At 44.3% G+C, this 20874-nt stretch overlaps 1 protein-coding gene across 1 annotated transcript in view; it reads right to left on the bottom strand.

The window, feature by feature from the left end:
• The window catches only part of ripor1 (RHO family interacting cell polarization regulator 1), a gene marked incomplete at its 3' end in the record, with an annotated part of 54808 nt that extends 39604 nt beyond the window's left edge, over window positions 1-15204 (bottom strand). The window contains exons 1-6 of the mRNA XM_080762195.1: window positions 15105-15204; window positions 8516-8639; window positions 5151-5294; window positions 4906-4984; window positions 4491-4514; window positions 3896-3949 (exon numbers count right to left, since the gene is read on the bottom strand). Coding sequence (XP_080618321.1) covers window positions 3896-3949; window positions 4491-4514; window positions 4906-4984; window positions 5151-5294; window positions 8516-8639; window positions 15105-15177 — 498 coding nt within the window. The 5' untranslated portion in view covers window positions 15178-15204. The remainder of the gene's footprint in view (window positions 1-3895; window positions 3950-4490; window positions 4515-4905; window positions 4985-5150; window positions 5295-8515; window positions 8640-15104) is intronic.
• Between the last annotated feature and the right edge of the window lie 5670 nt (window positions 15205-20874).

The following is a 20874-nucleotide window of genomic DNA, read 5'->3' as shown; positions in this document are numbered from 1 at the left end:
ATGACAGTTTTCAGTGGCTCTCAAACTATTTCATGTCATGGCCACCGACCCCCATCTGAAAATATGATGTTCCATGCCCCCCCCCAAAGAAGAAAAGATTTGAGCTAAAAATGTTCACTCTGAAAGAACATATAATCAAAGATTTGTGCCACATTTTCACGATTTTTCAAAAATAGCAGATCTACAAGCTTGATTGCCGTGCGATGAGCTTGTAGATCTGCTATTTTTCAATAGCTAAAACACCAAAAGGATTTCCCGTCCTCCTGAATGGGTTAATGTAATATTGGATGGCTTCATTTTAGCTCGCTAGCATTGACGCTATTTATTTAGCATTAATGATGGACGCCTCGACAGGATATGAGTCCAGCGTGTGCTGCATTGAAACCGACTCGGCAGTCTGTAGTTGGCTCTGTGTCCAGCAGGAGGCAGTATATGGGTTAACTGGAGTATTTCCTTCCCAATACTTTTACTTCTACTCCACTCCATCTCGGATCCAAATATTGTACTTTTACTACACTACATTTATTTGAAAACTTTTCCAAATAAAGATTTTAATTATTATTACAAAATAGCCGATGTGTCTCAATGTGACACATTGTGAGCTTGTAGATCTGCTATTTTCAAAGGATTTTGCTACATTTGAAAACGGGACATTCTGCATAATGAGTACTTTTACTTTTGGTACTGTAAGTAAATTTTGGTGCCTATATTTTTGTACTTTTACTCAAGTACAATTTGAATTCTGGTTAAACATTTGAGTACTTTTTCCACGACTGGTTTTAGCTAACGATTCATACTTATTATATACCAACTGATAGTGATATCATTATCACTATTATCTACGCTACAAAATGGTGAAAAAATATGGATCAGCATGCACACCAGTTTAGAAATGTATGTATTGTATGTGTGTGCGTACTTGGGTGTGTGCATGTGACCATGAGTGTGTGAATACACGTGCTCACATGTTTATTTTGGACAGGGACTATTCTATTAGATTTCTGTGTGTGTGTGTGTGTGTGTGTGTGTGTGTGTGTGTGTGTGTGTGTGCGTGCATGCGTGTCTTTCTGAATCAGCACACTGTCAAGGCAAGGCTTTCACTGGTAATATTAATATAATGCACTACAGCATGTTAGGTATAGACAGCACACACACACACACACACACACACACACACACACACACACACACACACACACACACACACACACACACACACACACACACACACACACACACACACACACACACACACACACACACACACACACACACACACACACACACACACACACGCACGCACGCACGCACGCACACACAAAGCACTCTATCTTCCTCTTTCTGTCTCCAAATGTTTTAGGATGCCAGGTGCAGCCCTACGAATGACCCCTGGGCATTTCCCAGAATCAAATGGAAAGATAAAACACACACAGACAGCAGCTATATACTGTATGTCTACTATTTTATGAATGCGGAAACATTACTTCCACTCCATGTATCTGCTTTCTCAGGTCAGAGGACCTGGGGAAAGCCCCGCTCCAGCACCATGTTTTATTGTTGTGAAGCACTTTGTGACTGATGTCTGTGAAATGTGCTCTATAAATAAAATGTACTTACTACTAGTACTTACCATCCTACTTTGCACGCACGCGCGCACACACACACACACACACACACACACACACACACACACACACACACACACACACACACACACACACACACACACACACACACACACACACACACACACACACACACACACACACACACACACACACACACACACACACACACACACACACACACACACACACACACACACACACACACTCACTCACTCACTCACTCACTCACTCACTCACTCACTCTCTGACAACTGGGAGTTGCCCAGCACAGTCACGGTCACATGTAGTCACGCAGTAACATCCCATGATCCCTTACAGCAGGGTTTCCAGGGGTGTCGCAGAATACTTTGATAATATGTCACTTTGTAAAACGGCCTTGCGTTGCACTGTCACCAAAGATAGCAGATCTACAAGCTCACACCGGCTTGTAGAGCTGGTATTTTTGGCTAATTCCCCCCAGAACAGGGAAGCTGGGGTTCATTTGCTTAAACGTCAAATATAAAGTTATTTACATTCAATCTTTCCTACTGGAAACTGATCCCTGCATGTTTTCCTCATGACATAGCCTACTGTAAATGGTAAATGGTGCATTGATATAGAATTTATCCAAAGCGCTTTACATATAGATCGTGCATAATATTCACCCATTCACACACATTCACACACCAATGGCGGAGGAAACCATGCAAGGCACCAACCTGCACATCGGGAGAAATTCAAAGTCTTGCTCAAGGACACTTTGACACTAACTCTAGGGGAGCCCAGGATCGAATCTGACCACTCTACCCCTGATCCACTGCCACCCTACTGTATCGTAGGGGAGAAATTGACATATTTACGAACCGCAATATGACATAAATATAAGGCGCTATCAAATATCATATAAATAACGGTAATGGGTCACACACACCAAGACTGCATTTCAGTCATTTATTCTTGCATTTTGGACAGGAGACAAACGTTTCGGCTATCCAGCCTTCATCAATGTCAATGATGAAGGCTGATAGTCCTATTTAGAAGATGTTCTTTTTAATCGGCCTCAGGTCTAAATGGGCTAATTTATATTGCACAGGGTTCATTTCATGGGGTCTGCACTCTGCAGCCCAGGATAATAGAATGCTACATCCACTATGTAATGATGTATGTGGGAGAGGGAAAAAAAGGAAGAGAGATGAGGTAAAAACCTCTGCAATGCCTACCTTCTGCTAGGACAACCCAAGGACTTATCACTCTCTCACGCACGCACGCGCGCACGCGCGCACGCACGCACGCACGCACGCACGCACGCACACACAGACAGACACACACAGACACACACACACACACACACACACACACACACACACACACACACACACACAGGGAGCAGTCAGAGAGACGCCACAACTCTCCAGGGAGGTAATGAGGAAAATGGAGAGTTTTAGACTAATAAACAGAGAACAGGCCTTTAAAGCTGTACTGCTTGGGGAGCACATAAGACAGAAAAGAGGAAGTATATAAACCCTCAACACAATTAAGGCTTTTATTAAACAATAGGCGTATGACGTGACGTCATTAAAACGCTGTGGTACCAGTAATATTGATACAATTTGAGAACCACTTCCTAGTCTATTGCTGCTTTCTCAATGGATGCTGAATAGATAGATAATGAATTTAACTATCATTATCTATGGCTGTGTGCCGTGTTCCCTATTCCAAACGTTCCTGTCTTTTTTTTACGACTCAACTCTTCCAATCTGGTCCCTGCTCTGGGATGTGATGTAGGGAAGGGCTTCCTTATTGTTGTGGAGCAGAAAAACTAGGTCAACAGATGGTCATTTCCTGCTTCTCGGCCAATCGGCTCATCAGGTTCTGACATACTGGAGGAGGGGGGGGGGGCATCCAAAGGGGAAGTTCATAAAGACAACAAACAAACCAACACACACACGCATGCATGCGCGCACGCACGCACACACACACACACACACACACACACACACACACACACACACATGGACGCACGCATGCACAGTAATCTTGTCCATACCGGGTAGATGGGGAAAGTGTCTCAAATTGATCTTCTAAATGAGAGTGTGAGCTCAAGTTCAATAACGTGATAAGAACAAGCGTTTGTTTTGTGATGTTTGAGTTCCTGACGTCAGTAGTCGTCACCGGACCAACTCCCCCATGTACGTTCTCATATAATGCAGGTTGCAACGAGGTATCACTATCCATTCGGCTTGACATTCCATGATTTTTTGAGTGTTAAACAACAAGTGAAGTCTTACCTTGCTGAGGTGGAACTCCAGTCGTCTCATGAACCTCTCCGTCACCTTGACTTGCTGTCAGAGTGAAGGCAGAGACAAAGGGTTAATCACACATTAAACATTGGGTTCATGTTCTACTGCTATACTGCCTACTGGATGGTCACATCTCCAAGTACTGTTACTGGTTATCACAAGGGTTCTCAACCTGGGGCGTCGCGACCCCTCAGGGGGTCCCCGAGCTATTAAAATAATAATAATAATAAAAGAAAATGGGTTTTTTTTGCAACTGGAAAATGGAAATTAAGAGTTTACATAGAACACATGCATAAACTTTCCTAAAATGATTATATCTGATTTCAATAATTATTTATGATGTATTTTCTCTATTTATTAAGGTTACTGTAGCGGTCAATTTGTATTGGGGTGGAGAGGGGGGGGGGCAGCCCAAAATGTTGAGAACCCCTGGGTTATCACATCTCCGTGTACATCAGAGCCATCCAGTCATCTTGGCTAACTGACGTTAAAGTGAGTCAGCGGCTCGTCATCATATACTTTATGTAGCGGTATAGTTCTGTGTTCTAATGTGAGTGTCATGAGTTCATAAGGGTGAGCTTACCTTGTCCAGTTCATACAGGAACCCCTGAGGAGACGAGAAACATCAAACTATCAGTTATATATTATTGCACTGTAGTATATTATCTACTACATATATTATTAGTATATTATCTACATACATTGCGTTAGACAACAGTTACTTCAGCACGATAAAGTATACATTTGTTTTGCTGGTACAATTAAAATTTCCTAGCACACACAGCTCTGTATTCTACTATTTGTTATAATTTACAAAATAAGTGATAAAAAAGATTTATCTGAAAGTAGTAGTACTTCAATATTTCTAACCAGAATGATACAGTGCATTTGGACGCTTGCCAATCGTGACCTTTTACAGAGACAAATGTGCACTGGAATGGAATGATTTATTCTAACAAGGTGGTCTGTCACTTTGGATTAAATCTGAGGGAACGCACCAGTCGTGAGTTTCTCTTGGATTCTTTCATCTGTCTGTTGAGACTGTCCAGCTCCAGCTGGTGGCCATGGAGATAAGACCTAAGAGGGGGGCAGGTAGATAGTACAGAATATATAAATGTCAATCATAGTTGAAACTCTTCGAAGGTTTTAAATAAATCGCTGTTGCATTTCCTTTCATGTGTGGTACAGTAACTCCACATGACTTAGTGTCTGCTAGTGTTCAAGTTGGGGTTAGTGTACTTACTGCAGTCCTTTCTTCAGAGCTTCATAGACCTCGTCCAGACGCTCAGGTTGGGGGACTTTGGACGGCGAGTTGGACATGTTGAACATCCTGCTAGCTCTGCTGGGCTTCCTGGTCAGACCGGGAGTGTTGAACACCGAGAGGTTCCTGCAGAGATAAGACATGATATAGCCTTGCGTTGCCAGACTGTTGCCTCTCGCAATTTCCAAATGTTTCCGTCATACAGTCTGGAGCAACGGAAGCTCTATCATGAGTAAAATATAAAGCGGAAGTGGAGCCTCCTCCCCACTTCCGTTTCGTCTTTAGAGTCGCGCACATTTATCGTAATATAAATCAAAATCATCTAAGCATATATAGCTTGCTACTTATCAGAAATGGAAATGGAAAAAAATAAGCTTTAAAGATATTTTTAAATATATTTTGGTGAACGGAAATGGCAGCTTCCTTACTCGGATTTCGGGAGGTGTAGTTCCAGACTCGATAGAGCAGGGTCCCCACAGGGTCCCAGATATAATAGGCATTAAATGGGGGTCAGTAGCCTATGCATGTCAAACTGGGCATCCTTTTCAAATGGAGTCTTGCCCTGAAAATGAATTTTCAGGGCAAGACCTCGACCTCGCGCGTGTGGACTCGGCCCCCAGCCTGGTACCCTAGTCAAGGAAAATGTATTGGGGAACCCTGCGATAGAGCATTCGGAGATTGTGGAATAGTTGTCTGGCTAAGCAAGACTAGACATGACATGACATGACATGCCTGCTGTGTTGATGATATCATTCATGTTGTCATATCTCTGTCGCCATGATAATGGCGAGCACAAACGTTTTGTTATGTCACTGTTGCCATTCTCGTCATCGTTGTCATAATGATTTATTCAGTCCCCTGCTATAGTGTTTTCTTGTTTCTCGCACGCACGCACGCACATACGCACGCACGCACATACGCACGCACGCACGCACACACACACACACACACACACACACACACACACACACACACACACACACACACACACACACACACACACACACACACACACACACACACACACACACACACACACACACACACACACACACACACACACACACACACACACACACACACACACACACACACACACACACACACACACACACACACACACACACACACACACACACACACACATCCAGAAATGTGTGTGGTTCTCATCCCACTGTCTTCCTTTTTTAGTAACACTAAAGTAGAGGTAGGGCTCTATGGATGATCCATGTTGGTCGGCTAGTTGTCACTTGTCAGTCTGGTCGGCATCGTCATGTTTCCCAGAGGATATCCCTAAAGCTCTAACAACTCCTCAGGTCCAAAAGGTTGCAAGGAGTTGCATGGTGACCCTTTGGTGTGGTTTGGGCCATTGAATTCCATGCCTTGAATCACTTGGGCCAACTTGGGACGATGTATGTCAACGTGCAACAGGACATTATCACACCACTGGGACAACGTTAAAACAGTCTCGACCCTTTGGTGTGGTTAGGGCTTTACTGATCTACTTCGTAGCTTACAACAAACAAATAAGCAGGGCTTTTAATTTGAACTCTTTTTGTTTTTTCTGAATCCACACTGCACAGGGGTGAGCACGAAACTAAAGCCTGTAACCACAGCACAGACATGACATTATAGTCATTAAAGAGAACGGCATCATCACCAACGTTTAACCACCAGCCCTGTGCCCTACTGACAGAGTGCATGAATCATGAACTACACAGCAGCAACATCAATACACTGTCAGACTATACACAATGCTGACGAGAGAGAGAGAGAGAGAGAGAGAGAGAGAGAGAGAGAGTCTGTCTTTCTAATATTCTGTCCAATCCGTCACTCTCGTAATTGGCTCATCTAATCAGAGTTGGTGTATTGAGCGCTTGTGTGCGCGTGTCTCTCTCTCTCTGTGTGTGTGTGTGTGTGTGTGTGTGTGTGTGTGTGTGTGTGTGTGTGTGTGTGTGAGTGTGGGGGGGTCCTCATAACCACTATCTTAAAGTGAGAAGATTACACATGAGCCTGTCCTATAATTCAAAACAGACCATGGATGTTTAACTAGTTGTCATCAATAACTACTGCCTGGTCTCTCGTGTTACACTCCATCTCTGTAAGTCGTTGCCTGTCATAAATAATGAATTTGTCTCTCCTTAATCTGACAGCGACTCTAAATAAACTTTACTTTTTTTTAAACATTTTTCCTAGAAAGGCCTCATCCACCACCTTGCTCTTTTTTCAATTCATTGTGCCTGAAGGGGAAGCAATCGAACATGGAGCTGCCGCTCGAGGGGAGCTTTGATTAGCGGTAAACCAACTTTCGCCGTTGATCTACAAGCTCATAGCGCGCCACTCGAGCTTGTAGGTCTGCTATCTTTGAAAAAACTGACATAGAAACATAGCTTTTTCAGAAAACTGTCAGGATGTAGAAGACATTTTTAGAATCTGATCTCAGGTCAAAATGGGTTAAAGGTGTCGTTGGTGGTGCGGGATCTCATTAAAAAGGCGTTAAAGAAGTCCTTAGCCAAGAATGAGTTAACAGGCTTTGGCCCAAGAGGACCCTAGGGCTTTTTTTCCATCGTGGTCCTCTGTATAATATCAGAATCGGTCAGAATCGGTATCGGCAGATATGACCCCGCAAATAATCGGAGATCGTATCGGTCATAAATTCATAATCGTGCACCCCTACATACGAATCCTGTCATAATGCCGTGTGACACTTCACATGCATGCTGACAGAATACTGTCTCATTTTAGATTGGAACCACTTTCACCATATTACATGCTTTAGCTCAGTGGTTCCCAAAGTGGGGTCCGGGGACCCCTAGGGGTCCTTGAGGGAGTTCCAGGGGGTCCCCAGCTAAATGATAGTTAGGAACCAAATGGACCCTTATGGGTCTGTAACTCAGAGAGTGTACAGATGGATGTAAATGGACCCTCACGGGTCCATGTGGTTCCATTTGTACACTCTCAGAGTTAAATTAAGAATTTTACATGAACACACACACGCATGCACTCATGTTTCTTTCTCCACCCATTTGATCAACAAAAAATAACACACACACACACACACACACACACACACACACACACACACACACACACACACACACACACACACACACACACACACACACAGATCACTGTTTGTAGAGCTACATCTGACAGGATGTCCTGCAAACTCTGTGTATTCCCACAGTGTGTGTGTGTGTGTGTGTGTGTGTGTGTGTGTGTGTGTGTGTGTGTGTGTGTGTGTGTGTGTGTGTGTGTGTATGTGTGTATGTGTGCGTGCGTGCGTGTGATCGTTCGTTCGTTCGGTCGTGTGTACGTGCGTGTGTGCGTTCGTTCATGCGACATACCTGTATGGTTTGTCGTAAGAATTGACCCCGGCGAAGCTCTGGCTCCTAGTGATGGACCTGGAGGCAGTGCGCCTGGACGGGCGAACCGACAGGGACATGGTGGACAGAGCACGGGACGGACTCCCTGAGGGGAAGACAAACGGGAAGGAAGACATTTTAGTGTCCGTGGTCGCGCACACACAGCCAAGGAGGACGGCTCAGAAATAACAGGCACAAGCCTTCAGCACTATACTGTACGAGCTGGTGCTGCTGAGACGGTAATGTGGCAGTACAGTGTACACAAAGTGTGTCGACACCAGAGGGCTGGACTGCAGGGTTTGTGCAGACGACGCAGGTTAATGTTAAACAGGAAAGGCTAAACAGTACAACACTAGTTGGGGCTACGGACAGCTCTGTAAGGGGAGGGTCAGGGGAGAGTAGATAGAGATGTGGTGGGTGAATGAGGGCAAAATGTTGCACTGTTGGAGAGGAGACCAACTCGGGTCAAACCATTTGTTTATGTGTTTATTTTAGAGCCCCATTAGTCACTGCCTCAGCAGAGACTTTGTATTGACCGCAGAGAGCCAGCTATATCCCCTATATAGGCGCCATTCTATTACCGTCAATACAGCCCAATACAAGGAGAGGAGGGGCAAAGGCGTTGTAGAGCAGCAGCCGACATGTGTTAGGTTTCACAACAAGCGGTAACATGGCTGGCGCGATGTGATCAGAAATCACTGTTTACATCTGAACGCCGGGCAGTTTGGACTAAAACAACAACTTTGAAGTATTTTTCGGAGAAAACAAGCAACAAAGAAACGACAATGAGTGGATCCTTATGGGAAGCGCGCGCATTGTTCCTCACGATGGGAAGAACGTAGGCGCTGTCTAGCAGCCTGGGCAGCACGGAAGGTTATTGATTGATTGATTGATTGATTTATTCGCAGTTTGCAGAATTACAGTACATTTCAAGTACAACTCAATACAACAACTGTTAACTGTGAGTGGACGACACCATAAAGCATTACACTTGTTCACAATAGGGCCCACCATTTTCAATTCATCAAAACAATTAGAGACGTACGAATATACACAACTATATAGTCACAACAGGAAATCATCATAGAGGAGGTAAAAAGGGAAAAGAAACATATACAGTGAGGGAAAAGGGGTGGGTGGAGTACAGTACATTCACTGTACAGTTCAGTACAGTGGTGGATAACGTATAGTATCAAATTAAAATGATGACGCATCACACCCCCCCTCCCCCCCTCCACTCTCTTCCTTGTTCCCTCAAGCTCGGTTTTTTCTCTCTTCCTGCGCAGCAAGGTCAAGTGGAAGGAAAAACCAAGTGGGAACATGGAAAAGCATGTGTATACATGCACGCACACACATGCACACGCGCACATACACACACACACACACACACACACACACACACACACACACACACACACACACACACACACACACACACACACACACACACACACACACACACACACACACACACACACACACACACACACACACACTGTACAACTGTACAGTTGCTGTACAGTTGTCTCTATATCTATATCTGTGCCACCCACATACGTTTCCCTCTGGGAAGAGCACCGCACTGCACTTTAGATAGTGGAAATATGTGATAGCATGAGGCTAGGGAGAGGAGGAGAGAGGAAGCTGGGATGTGAGGAGAGAGAGTGGGCGTGAGTGAGAGAGTATAAGAGATAGAGATGGACACGGAAACAACTTAACAAGACAAGTTGTAAGCTACACAATATTATGACTGCAAACACGAAATAAATAAGTCAAGTCTGAAATATCACGTCAAATTATGAATTACCCATCCAGAAAAAAAGTACTGGTTCTACCAATTGGCGCGCTGGCTGGCTGACTGACTGACTAAACTATGAAACTATCTTGAACCAAGACATGGAGGATGCTAGTAATAGTATAGAGTTCTGACGTCACTAATTCATCCCCCAGACTTTGGTGCACTATACTAGCACATTAAACCGGCTTGCGGCTGTAGCATCATAAAGTGTCATTATCACTTGGCTCTTGGTGATGACACTTTATGATGCTATGATGCTTCACTTTGTACTGTACTTGGATGGCTACTCTACTATTTTCTTATCATTTTTATCACTTGCACAGATGTGCTCATGCTATGTTGTCCTATGCTATGTTGTCAATTGTCTGTTGCTGTTTTGTACTGTTTTTACGTTTCAAACCTCTACGAACTGCTGTAAATCAAATTGCCATCCAGGGATATTAATAAAGAACTTGAACTTTAAGGTCCGCTTTTCAGAAGACAACTGATTCAGAAGAACACCAGCACTACCAGTGTGTGACTAGTATGCTGTGTACTGTATGTATGTGTGTGTGATTTAGCTGATTGTCACACACGCACACACACACACACACACACGCACACGCACACGCACACACACACACACACACACACACACACGCACACACGCACGCACGCACGCATGCTTTAAGTCTAGAGATTAAATGGTGGCCTGGGAATTACACAGAGACTTAAAACTCAAGCAGGGTCTGTTGTGGACAGTACACTCTGTTGTCTCTCTGATTGCTCTCTTTATTGGTACAAGTGGCTCTATCTGAAGATAACGTTGCTGTTGTGACTAAGAAACAGAGTTAGACAGTAGACAGTACCACACACACACACACACACACACACACACACACACACACACACACACACACACACACACACACAATGAAAATAGCAGATGTACAAGAGATTGTAGATTTGCTATTTTTGAATAGCCAACACAAAAATATAAAATGACACAAGAGATGCTTTCCCGGTATAAAAGGGCTCGTCTTTGTTTAAAAAAAAGGCTGACATTTAGATGGAAGAATCCATTGTTAGTGGCCAGCAGCATTTATCCTGATTTGATGTCATTCTCACAGTGTGTGATGGCCTCCTGACTTGTCTGTTCAGCAAGATGATTTGTTAAGCCCACTTCCTCTCACAGGGAGGATGAGGAAGCAAGCTCAGCATCCCAGCGCTAGAAGCAGATATAAAAGGAATACAATCACCCGCAGATTTAACCCATTCAGACCCAAGGACGGAAGTTTGTCACCTCATAGCTCTTAACCACTTTAACCATTATTTTATACTATTGAAAAATAGCAGATCTACAAGCTCGTAGTGCTGCAGCTTGTAGATCTGCTATTTTTGAAAGATCATGAAAATGTGGCGCACATTTATATATATATATATATATTCTTTCAGAGCGAACGTTTTTAACTCATATCTTTGCTTCTGGGAGGTCCCTGGAACAACATATTCAGATGGATGTCGGCGGCCACATTTTGGGCTCCTGGACATGAAATACTTGAAATACTTGGAGCACCACTGACTGACATACAGTAGAAACATAGGTCAGAATCAGTTCTCAGGTCTCACAATCTTTAAACTTTGTGAGCTTATAGATTGTAACATTTACTTTTTCACAGATGGTTAAACACAGTTAAACACAGTGCTGCATGGCGTGACGTTTACCTTCTTACAACTAATGTCATGTCGTAACGGTGGTAGGTTCCCATCTACCGGGATTCATGCAGTTATATTTATTTATCCACAGCAAAACAATGAGCTATTAATCCACTGATAACCATCTCTGTTCGTCCAAGACAGACACACAGCCTTTCTCCATCGTGTGCTGCTGGTGTACGCTGAATTCAAACAGGCAAAAGAACCCTTGTGTAAATGTGGAAAAAGGTGAAGCAGGTTGAATGCAGAGGAGGTTTGGCAGCTTTCACGCCGTGGAGTTACATGACATGAAAAATTCACGTTTGGCAAAGTATAACTGCATATTCCAAGAGATATACAGAACTGTCAGAACCTCTTGTCTAATGGAAGTGATACAGCACAGAGTTATATAACTAGATTCACTACCGGTAAATTGAGCTAGGCTGTGCCAGAGCCATAGAGTAAGACAGAGTTACGACAACTCTGTTCACCTCATGGGGCCGCCAGTCCAATGGCTTGTCTTCTACATAGACTTCTATAGCGAAGAGCATTGCGAACAGTGACAACGTCCTGGACCGGAAGTTGGCAGAATGCACTGGACTCAGGCAACAGCCCAGCTTTAATGATCTATTTTAGATCGTTTTTGAGTGGTGCAGCCGCTCCAAGGAACAGCAATGTGTGTCCCTATGTGTGTCTGTCCGTGTAGGGTACCAACTGGTGACAAAGTGGCGCTGTTGAGCTTCACACTGTGTGCACAGGTGCATGATGGGAAGCTGAGTTTTTAGCAGCCATGTGGCGTTGTTGTTGAGCTTCACATGTGCACAGGTGCATGATGGGAAGCTGAGTTTTTAGCAGCCATTACATGATTCCGGGTGTGACAGTACAGTACAGTACAGTACAGTACAGTGACCCCCCCCATGGACCCCCACACAGTAACTCTGTCATTTCTCGACCGCCTCGGACACGGGGTGGCTCGCGGGAACCAGGCCAGCCCCTGGGCGCGTTCCTGGGGGTCCGACTCTGGACGTTCCGGGGACCCCCCCAGGGACCCCCACACAGTAAGAGTAACTATAACAATAAAGTATAGTAACATAAACATTATAGAGACTGTAGTTGTTAATGTACAATACTTTCATTCTGGGCGGGAACCCCTTTTGGTGTTTTAACTGTTATACTTTAGCTATTGAAAAATAGCACATCTACAAGCTCATAGCGCGTCACCGAGCTTGTAGGTCTGCTATTTTTGAAAAATCTAATAACGACTGACATAGAAACATAGCTTTTTCAGAAAACTGTCAGGATGTGGAAGACATTTTTAGAATCTGATCTCAGGTCAAAATGGGTTAAAACAGTTGCATGTTGCACACATGCCTAAAATTGCGCCGCCCTCGTTGAAAACAATGTATTTCAAACTCCAGCTTGTCACTGTGCAGGCTGCATGAACAGCGCTCGAGTGCTCAGTTTTCTGCCCCCTCAATGTCGTAACTCTGTCTTACTCTATGGCTCTGGGCTGTACTAGGCACCATGATGATGCAACCCCTTCTCTTATAGAGAAGGCTTAGACAAATGTTCTTAATGGTGCCATGGTTAGACAATAGGTAGAACAGTGGTTTTCAACCCTTTTCATATCAAGGTCCATTATTTATTCAGCATTTGAGCCACTGACCACCATTTGATGACATTTAGCCTCTCAGACCCAAAACTTGGGTATAACTTGTGTTGTGTTGAACAGGATTTAGCACAATTCCATGCTGTGTTGATGTGGTACCATAGATAGGAGAGACAACAGGCAAACATTGATCAAAATAGCAATTCTTCTACATTCTCTAATTGTGACTTCTTGTAAATTAAGTAATGCAGATGTTTAACAATACTTTTACTCTTCAGTGCATAGGTATAGAGGTTTGATTTTACACTCTCAAGAGATAAAGATCTATAAGGGTCCATTTGGTTAGCAACTCTCCCATGATTTAGCTGGGGACCACCTAGAACCCCCTCAAGGACCACTGGTTGAAGATTTTCAAAATCTGTAGCAGATTTTCACCACCATTACCGCCAGATTGTTTAACTTCATTGTTAAAAAGTGCATTCAGATACGTGTATTTAAAAACAACCTAATACCCACACCATAGGAAACCGGCAGGAAGTCAGATGCTATTGGTTGTTTTAAGAGGAAGTCCAACAAAGGAAGACAGTCCAGGGGACTAAACGCCATCTGGCTGAAATATCCAAGAGAGGCAGAGTGAAAGGTCAAAGGTCAGATATGAGAAAACGCCCATTCCCGTTAATCTATTCAGGACTGGAACCCCTGTTGGTGTTTTAAGCATTATGTTATTGAAAAATATCAGATCTTGTATTTTGCTTGTATGTTACTTATTTTTAGAAAAATGTGAAAATGAGGCGCACATCTTTGAATATATATTCTTTCAGAGCAAACGTTTTTAACTCAAATCTTTGCTTCTGGGCGTCCCTGGAACAACGTTTTTTCAGATGGGGGTCGGCGGCTAATCACGTAGATTTTTGGGGGTCCTTGTCATGAAATTGTTTGAAAACCACTGATATAGAAACAGGTTTTTCAGAAAACTGCCATGATTTAGAAGACACTATTTTGTAGAATCTGGTGTCAGTCCAAATGGGTTAAATTAACTGTAAAAAACTTAGCGCTGTGTTGAAACCACAGGATTAAATCAAGCCAGTATAGTCATGCATGGGTGAGCCAAACTACCCATCAAGTGCATTACTTCCAAAGAATCCATGCTCACACCTACTGTATACATATCGCTCTGAATGTCTCCATTCATGAGATATGACCCGTTTATGTAAGTTTGACATGACCTTTGACCTTGTCAATCCAAAAATCTATCACCTCTTCAGGGCAGCATATATACTGGTCATTCCCACCAAGCTGTCGTGCTATGTTGTTCACAGACGGACACGCGCACACGCACACGCACACAAACTTTGCACCACAAACAAAACAAAAATGAAGGGTACAACTCTAAAACACATAGTAGTAGACTACACACAGTGAAATCCAGAGTGGTACTTTAACTCAATCACAGGAAAATAAACACAGGGACCAGCAGCAACAACACCAACCTGGTCCAGGCGTGTCCGTGTCTTGGTGTGTGTCAGTGTCCCACGACAGACAGATGACTGGCAGTCGACACATCTCTACTTCCGGCCCAGCCACGGCCGTCCACCTAAGGTCAGGTCTGTGCTATTACACTCGCTACCCTGCCAGACGCCCGCCATCTTGTTATGGTTCCACAAACTCTCACGCAGCTGTCCAAATAGTCAGTTGCTCAAATCAGTGAGTTACTTAGTTGTTCGAAGTCAAATACAAATCAGTGAGTAACTTAGTCACTAGTTCCAAGTCAAATACAAATCAGTGAGTTACACTACAGAGCTCAAGAACCTGATGTTAGACAGGAAATTGTGGAGGGCAGCGATCACTCTCGCAGTAACTAACTTAGTCAGTTGTTCCAACTTCCAAGTCAAATGCAAATCAGTGAATTAATTCTTAGTTAACAAGTCAAATCCAAATCAGTGAGTCACTTAGTCAATATAGTTCCAAGTCGCTATTCGGGCATTTATTCAGCCGCTCTTCCCTCGTACCTCCGCTCGGTCAAAGTTACATTAACAACGACATGTCATCATTTCTGTCGTGGTCTGGTCCGTTCTGTTCTGCTGTGCTACTCGGTTCCGTCCCGGTCTAGAAGCTGCATTCTATCCGCTCCCTCGCCTGGTCCAGTAGGCTACTGTATATGAAAGAGGTCCACCGGGCCGCTCAGTGTGCAGCTGAAGCCCACTAGTCTATATGACAGAGGTGGTCCGCTCAATGGAAAGCTGAAGCCGGGCCAAAAGAGAGTCAGAGATCACACCATCATCTCCACTGCTACTACTGATGCTCTCATCATGTAAACACATCATCAGTATGGCTCCGTGCCACTCACTCCTCCCCCACTCAATCTTCCACACGCTTCTGTGTGTGTGTGTGTGCCAGTTACACCACACCTATTGTTTGGTACAGTCTGGCCTCTCTCCAGGCCGTTCTAGAACACAGAGGCCTGTATAGGGCCATGTGCTGCTCACACACACACACACACACACACACACACACACACACACCCCTACATGTCACCAGCACACACACATACAGTACACACGCGCACACGCGTCACCAGCACACACACGCACACACAGACACGTGTAACAATTGTTTGTAGTTTTAGTCAACTAAATTTCATAGGCTTTTAGACTAAATCTACATTTGTTTTTGCCAGGCCTTGATGGCGTCGTAATGGCACATTTTACACAAATTGTCAGCTTGTAGATCTGCTATTTTCAGAGCACAACCAGAACATACAATGACTTCTCTTTTAGTTCTACTGGATCTCTTCTCCACTATGCCCTCCCTAACATTTTAGTATATATTTGTTGAGGATATAATTGTCAGTAATTCAGTTTTGATCATCATGGCTTAGTTTTTATTTAGTTTTTACTTTATATTTCCTTTTTATTCAGTTTTCGTCAGTGAAAAAAGGTAGTCGAGTAACATTTCTCCCTCATACGGGCCAGTCCTTAGCATTGGGCAATGTGTAGTCCACATCAGGGGTGGGAAACTTTGACGATGGAAAGGGTATAGTTCCACATTCACTCCAGAGGGCCACTATAGTTCCACATTCACTCCAGAGGGCCACTATAGTTCCACATTCACTCCAGAGGGCCACTATAGTTCCACAATCACTCCAGAGGGCCACTATAGTTCCACAATCACTCCAGAGGGCCACTATAGTTCCACAATCACTCCAGAGGGCCACTATAGTTCCACAATCACTCCAGAGGGCCACTATAGTTCCACAATCACTCCAGAGGGCCACTATAGTTCCACACTCACTCCAGAGGGCCACTATAGTTCCACACTCACTCCAGAGGGCCACTATAGTTCCACAATCACTCCAGAGGGCCACTATAGTTCCACACTCACTCCAGAAGGCCACTATAGTTCCACACTCACTCCAGAGGGCCACTATAGTTCCACAATCACTCCAGAGGGCCACTATAGTTCCACAATCACTCCAGAGGGCCACTATAGTTCCACAATCACTCCAGAGGGTCCACACTCACTCAAGAGAGCCACTATAGTTCCACAATCACTCCAGAGGGCCACTATAGTTCCACAATCACTCCAGAGGGCCACTATAGTTCCACACTCACTCCAGAGAGCCACTATAGTTTCCACAATCACTCCAGAGGGCCACTATAGTTCCACAATCACTCCAGAGGGCCACTATAGTTCCACACTCACTCCAGAGGGGCCACATTGCACATTGTCGTAGCAAAAATAGCCGATCTACAAGCTCAAAACGCGTGAAGGTGGGGGCTGCATGTGGCCCTCGGGCCGCCAGTTGCCCATGTATGGTCCACGTCACATCAAAGTGTGTTTGTGTACAGTGTGTGCAGTACAGTAGAACAGTATGTCTGGATTTGATTGGTGACTCCCGATTCTTACCCCTCCTGGATGGTAAACAACAGGCACGCACGCGCACAAACACACACAAACCCCACACGTTGCATACTATCTGACTTAACGCCTTTAACACCAAGCATTAGCATTTAACAGCCATTAGGATTGTTGGGAGTCAGTGAGTTATGAATCATCAAATAATGCACCCATATACTGTAACTCATGGTGAAGCAGGGCAACCAAACACATTCAGAGGTATCCAGGGAGGCATTTGCTCACCTCACATTAAACAGAGGTCGTTTTGACAAATGTCTTCTAAATCCTAAAGTGTTGTTGTTCAGTGGTTCTCAACACTTGTTCATGTCAAGGACCCCCAAAATGTATCTGGCCGCCTATCCCCCATCTCTAAATTGAGGGCAATGCCTGTGTGTCTGTTTCATACAGACACCATGCCTGTGTGTCTGTTTCAGACAGACACCAGGCCTGTGTGTCTGTTTCAGACACCATGCCTGTGTGTCTGTTTCATACAGACACCAGGCCTGTGTGTCTGTTTCATACAGACACCAGGCCTGTGTGTCTGTTTCATACAGACACCATGCCTGTGTGTCTGTTTCATACAGACACCATGCCTATGTGTGTCTGTTTCATACAGACACCAGGCCTGTGTGTCTGTTTCATACAGACACCATGCCTGTGTGTCTGTTTCATACAGGCGACGCAGTATTGTTTCTTTCACATTTTCTTGCTCTTTGTTTCATAACAGCCTTTATATTAGGAGGAAACAGGGAGGGGAGTAACATCCTGCTACGACAGGGCAGTGCCAGGAAGAGCCTACTTCAGCTGTATGGCTTTACTGACTAATAGCAGTAATACTTCAGTACTGACTAACAGAAATACTAAAAGCCAACAACAACGTCGACCTATTCAAGGAATAGCCTATACATTTCATGACCTATTGTCCACTTTAATGGAAGAATTTACAGTCAGGGATCATAAGTTCACAAATATACCTCACACAGTCTCACACACACACACACACACACACACACACACACACACACACACACACACACACACACACACACACACACACACACACACACACACACACACACACAGTCTCACACACACACACACACACACACACACACACACACACACACACACACACACACACACACACACACACACAGTCACACACACTGCCTATAGCACTACTCCTGCCACCAGTAAAATCACTGTTAATTTTAACTCTGAAATTGAACCAAATGTACACTCTCAGAGTTAAATTAACATTGATATCTGCCTTAGTAGAGTGTAGTCAAACATAATAAGAAGAACAGCAATGAGGAGGCAGAAAGGTAGAAGTGAGAGGGGTGAATGATACCTCCATAGTAAGAACGGTCTAATAACAGCAACGAGCAGGCATTAAGTGGAGGGGTGAGTGATACCTCCATAGTATAAGAACGGTCTAATAACAGCAACGAGCACTGCAGGCAGAAAGGTAGAAGTGAGAGGGGTGAATGATACCTCCATAGCCACTGTACATCACAGCTGTGTGTGTTGTAGTCCAAGCCAAAGGGTTCCTCCGTCTTCGGTATGGACTCTAGTGTCTACACCACCCCAATCCAAACAACGACAGCTTCCTCGTTTGGCCTGGCCAGCGCCAGCAGTTAGGAACTGAACAGACTGACCGTGGAAAAAAATGCACGCTCGCGACTTCCCTGTAGACACACTGAATCCTGGGAAAACGGAACTGGGGTCTTTCTTTCAAGTTTAAACTTTGTGGTCTTTCCTCTCCCTCCCTTTCTCCCTTTCACAAATGTCTCAGTGTACTTCTGTCTGTCTCGCTCTTTCTGTGTTTCTTCTGTGCCTCCTAGACCTCCTAGACAACACTGTTGTTTCTTTTGGATGGAGTGTTTAGTCCAGCCGGGATCCCCCCTTCTCCCATTCCGAACACACTAAGACGGAGAGGGGAGAGGAAACGAGAGGAGAGGACAGGACAGGAAAAGAGAGGAGAGGAATAGAGAGCAGGGGGGAGAGGATGAATCTAGGCTGTTTCTATGAATCTATGCTGTCTTTTAACTCATTTTGTTCAGTTTTTCCTGCGACTGCTTGCAGTTGGAAATATAAATGACAAATAAAGCAATCTTGAGGAGAGGAGGAGAAAAGAGGGGAGAGGAGAGGAGAGGAGAGGAGAGGGAGTGTAGTCTGCCAGGAAAAGGGGTACTCCTCCCTCCCTCCCTTCCTTTCCTCTACTCAGCTGACATCACATCATCTTCCTGACACTCCCTCTCTCTGTCGAACCAAGGTATTGTTTCGGGCAGCACGCACGCACGCACACACATACACACACACACAAACAAACTCAAACACACACGCACACAATGTAGGGCGATTCTCCATTGTTTTGCTCCATACACAGTTAAATCCGGAGTGTGATTTTGCGGTGTATAAGGAACAGAATGCTGTGGAATATCTTAGTGAATCATTATGAGGAAGGCCATAGGGATATGAAGATAAACACTGAGGTCTAATTCTGAAACTGACAAAAATGAAAGAGCCTTGTGAATTGTTCCCGGCATGCACGCACGCTGAAAAACCTATGTTTCTATATCAGTGGTTCTCAAACACCCCCGACATTATACGGAATTGGCCGCCGACCCCCATCTGAAAATATGTTGTTCCATGCTTAAAACACCGAAAGGTGTTCCCGTCCTGAATGAAAGGTTCTACCTTCTAACGCCAAGCAACAACACCAATCATTTGCATGACAGAGAGAATCTTTGTTTTAGTTCCAAGACTTGCCGGCTAAAACATGTTGCACAAAACAAGTTCGCAACCATTCAAAGAATGATGACGAAACTAGAAGTGCTACAACTTTCATTGACACCTGCAGGCAAATGAACTGTAGCCAAGTGAATATACCACTCATAGTTCTCACCGTCGTAGATTTATTTAAACAACTTCGCCTGATTTACAACAACTCACACCTCTCCCTATTCTTCTTGTTTCTCTTTTGACTGGTGGAACTTTACAGATTGAAAGAGGATAACTCAAGCTTTCCGTACAGCTGTTAGTGAGTTTGACTTGTTTAATACAATTAGATACAGGACATTTCTGTTTGGATGCATGGGCTGTCAATGGGAAGTTGCACCTAGTTAGCACCTTGCTGGCAAGATGGATGCGGTCTGCATATGGACAATTACTTGCACACGCGCACACACGCGCACAAACACACAGACCTTTTACTTAGGTAAATAGCTATTCCTGTAATGCACTAAGAGACTAGCACTGCCAGAAAACATTGGCCTGTACTGTAATTTCCATGATGGATTTGTGCATGTGTGGTTTGGTTGGCAAAGCATGTGTGCACGAACACAATCTCTACAACGGTAT

Source organism: Protomyctophum bolini, assembly GCF_963924005.1.
Source record: "Protomyctophum bolini genome assembly, chromosome: 4".
Lineage (NCBI taxonomy): Eukaryota > Metazoa > Chordata > Actinopteri > Myctophiformes > Myctophidae > Protomyctophum > Protomyctophum bolini.
This window is presented reverse-complemented; position numbering and strand designations above follow the sequence as displayed.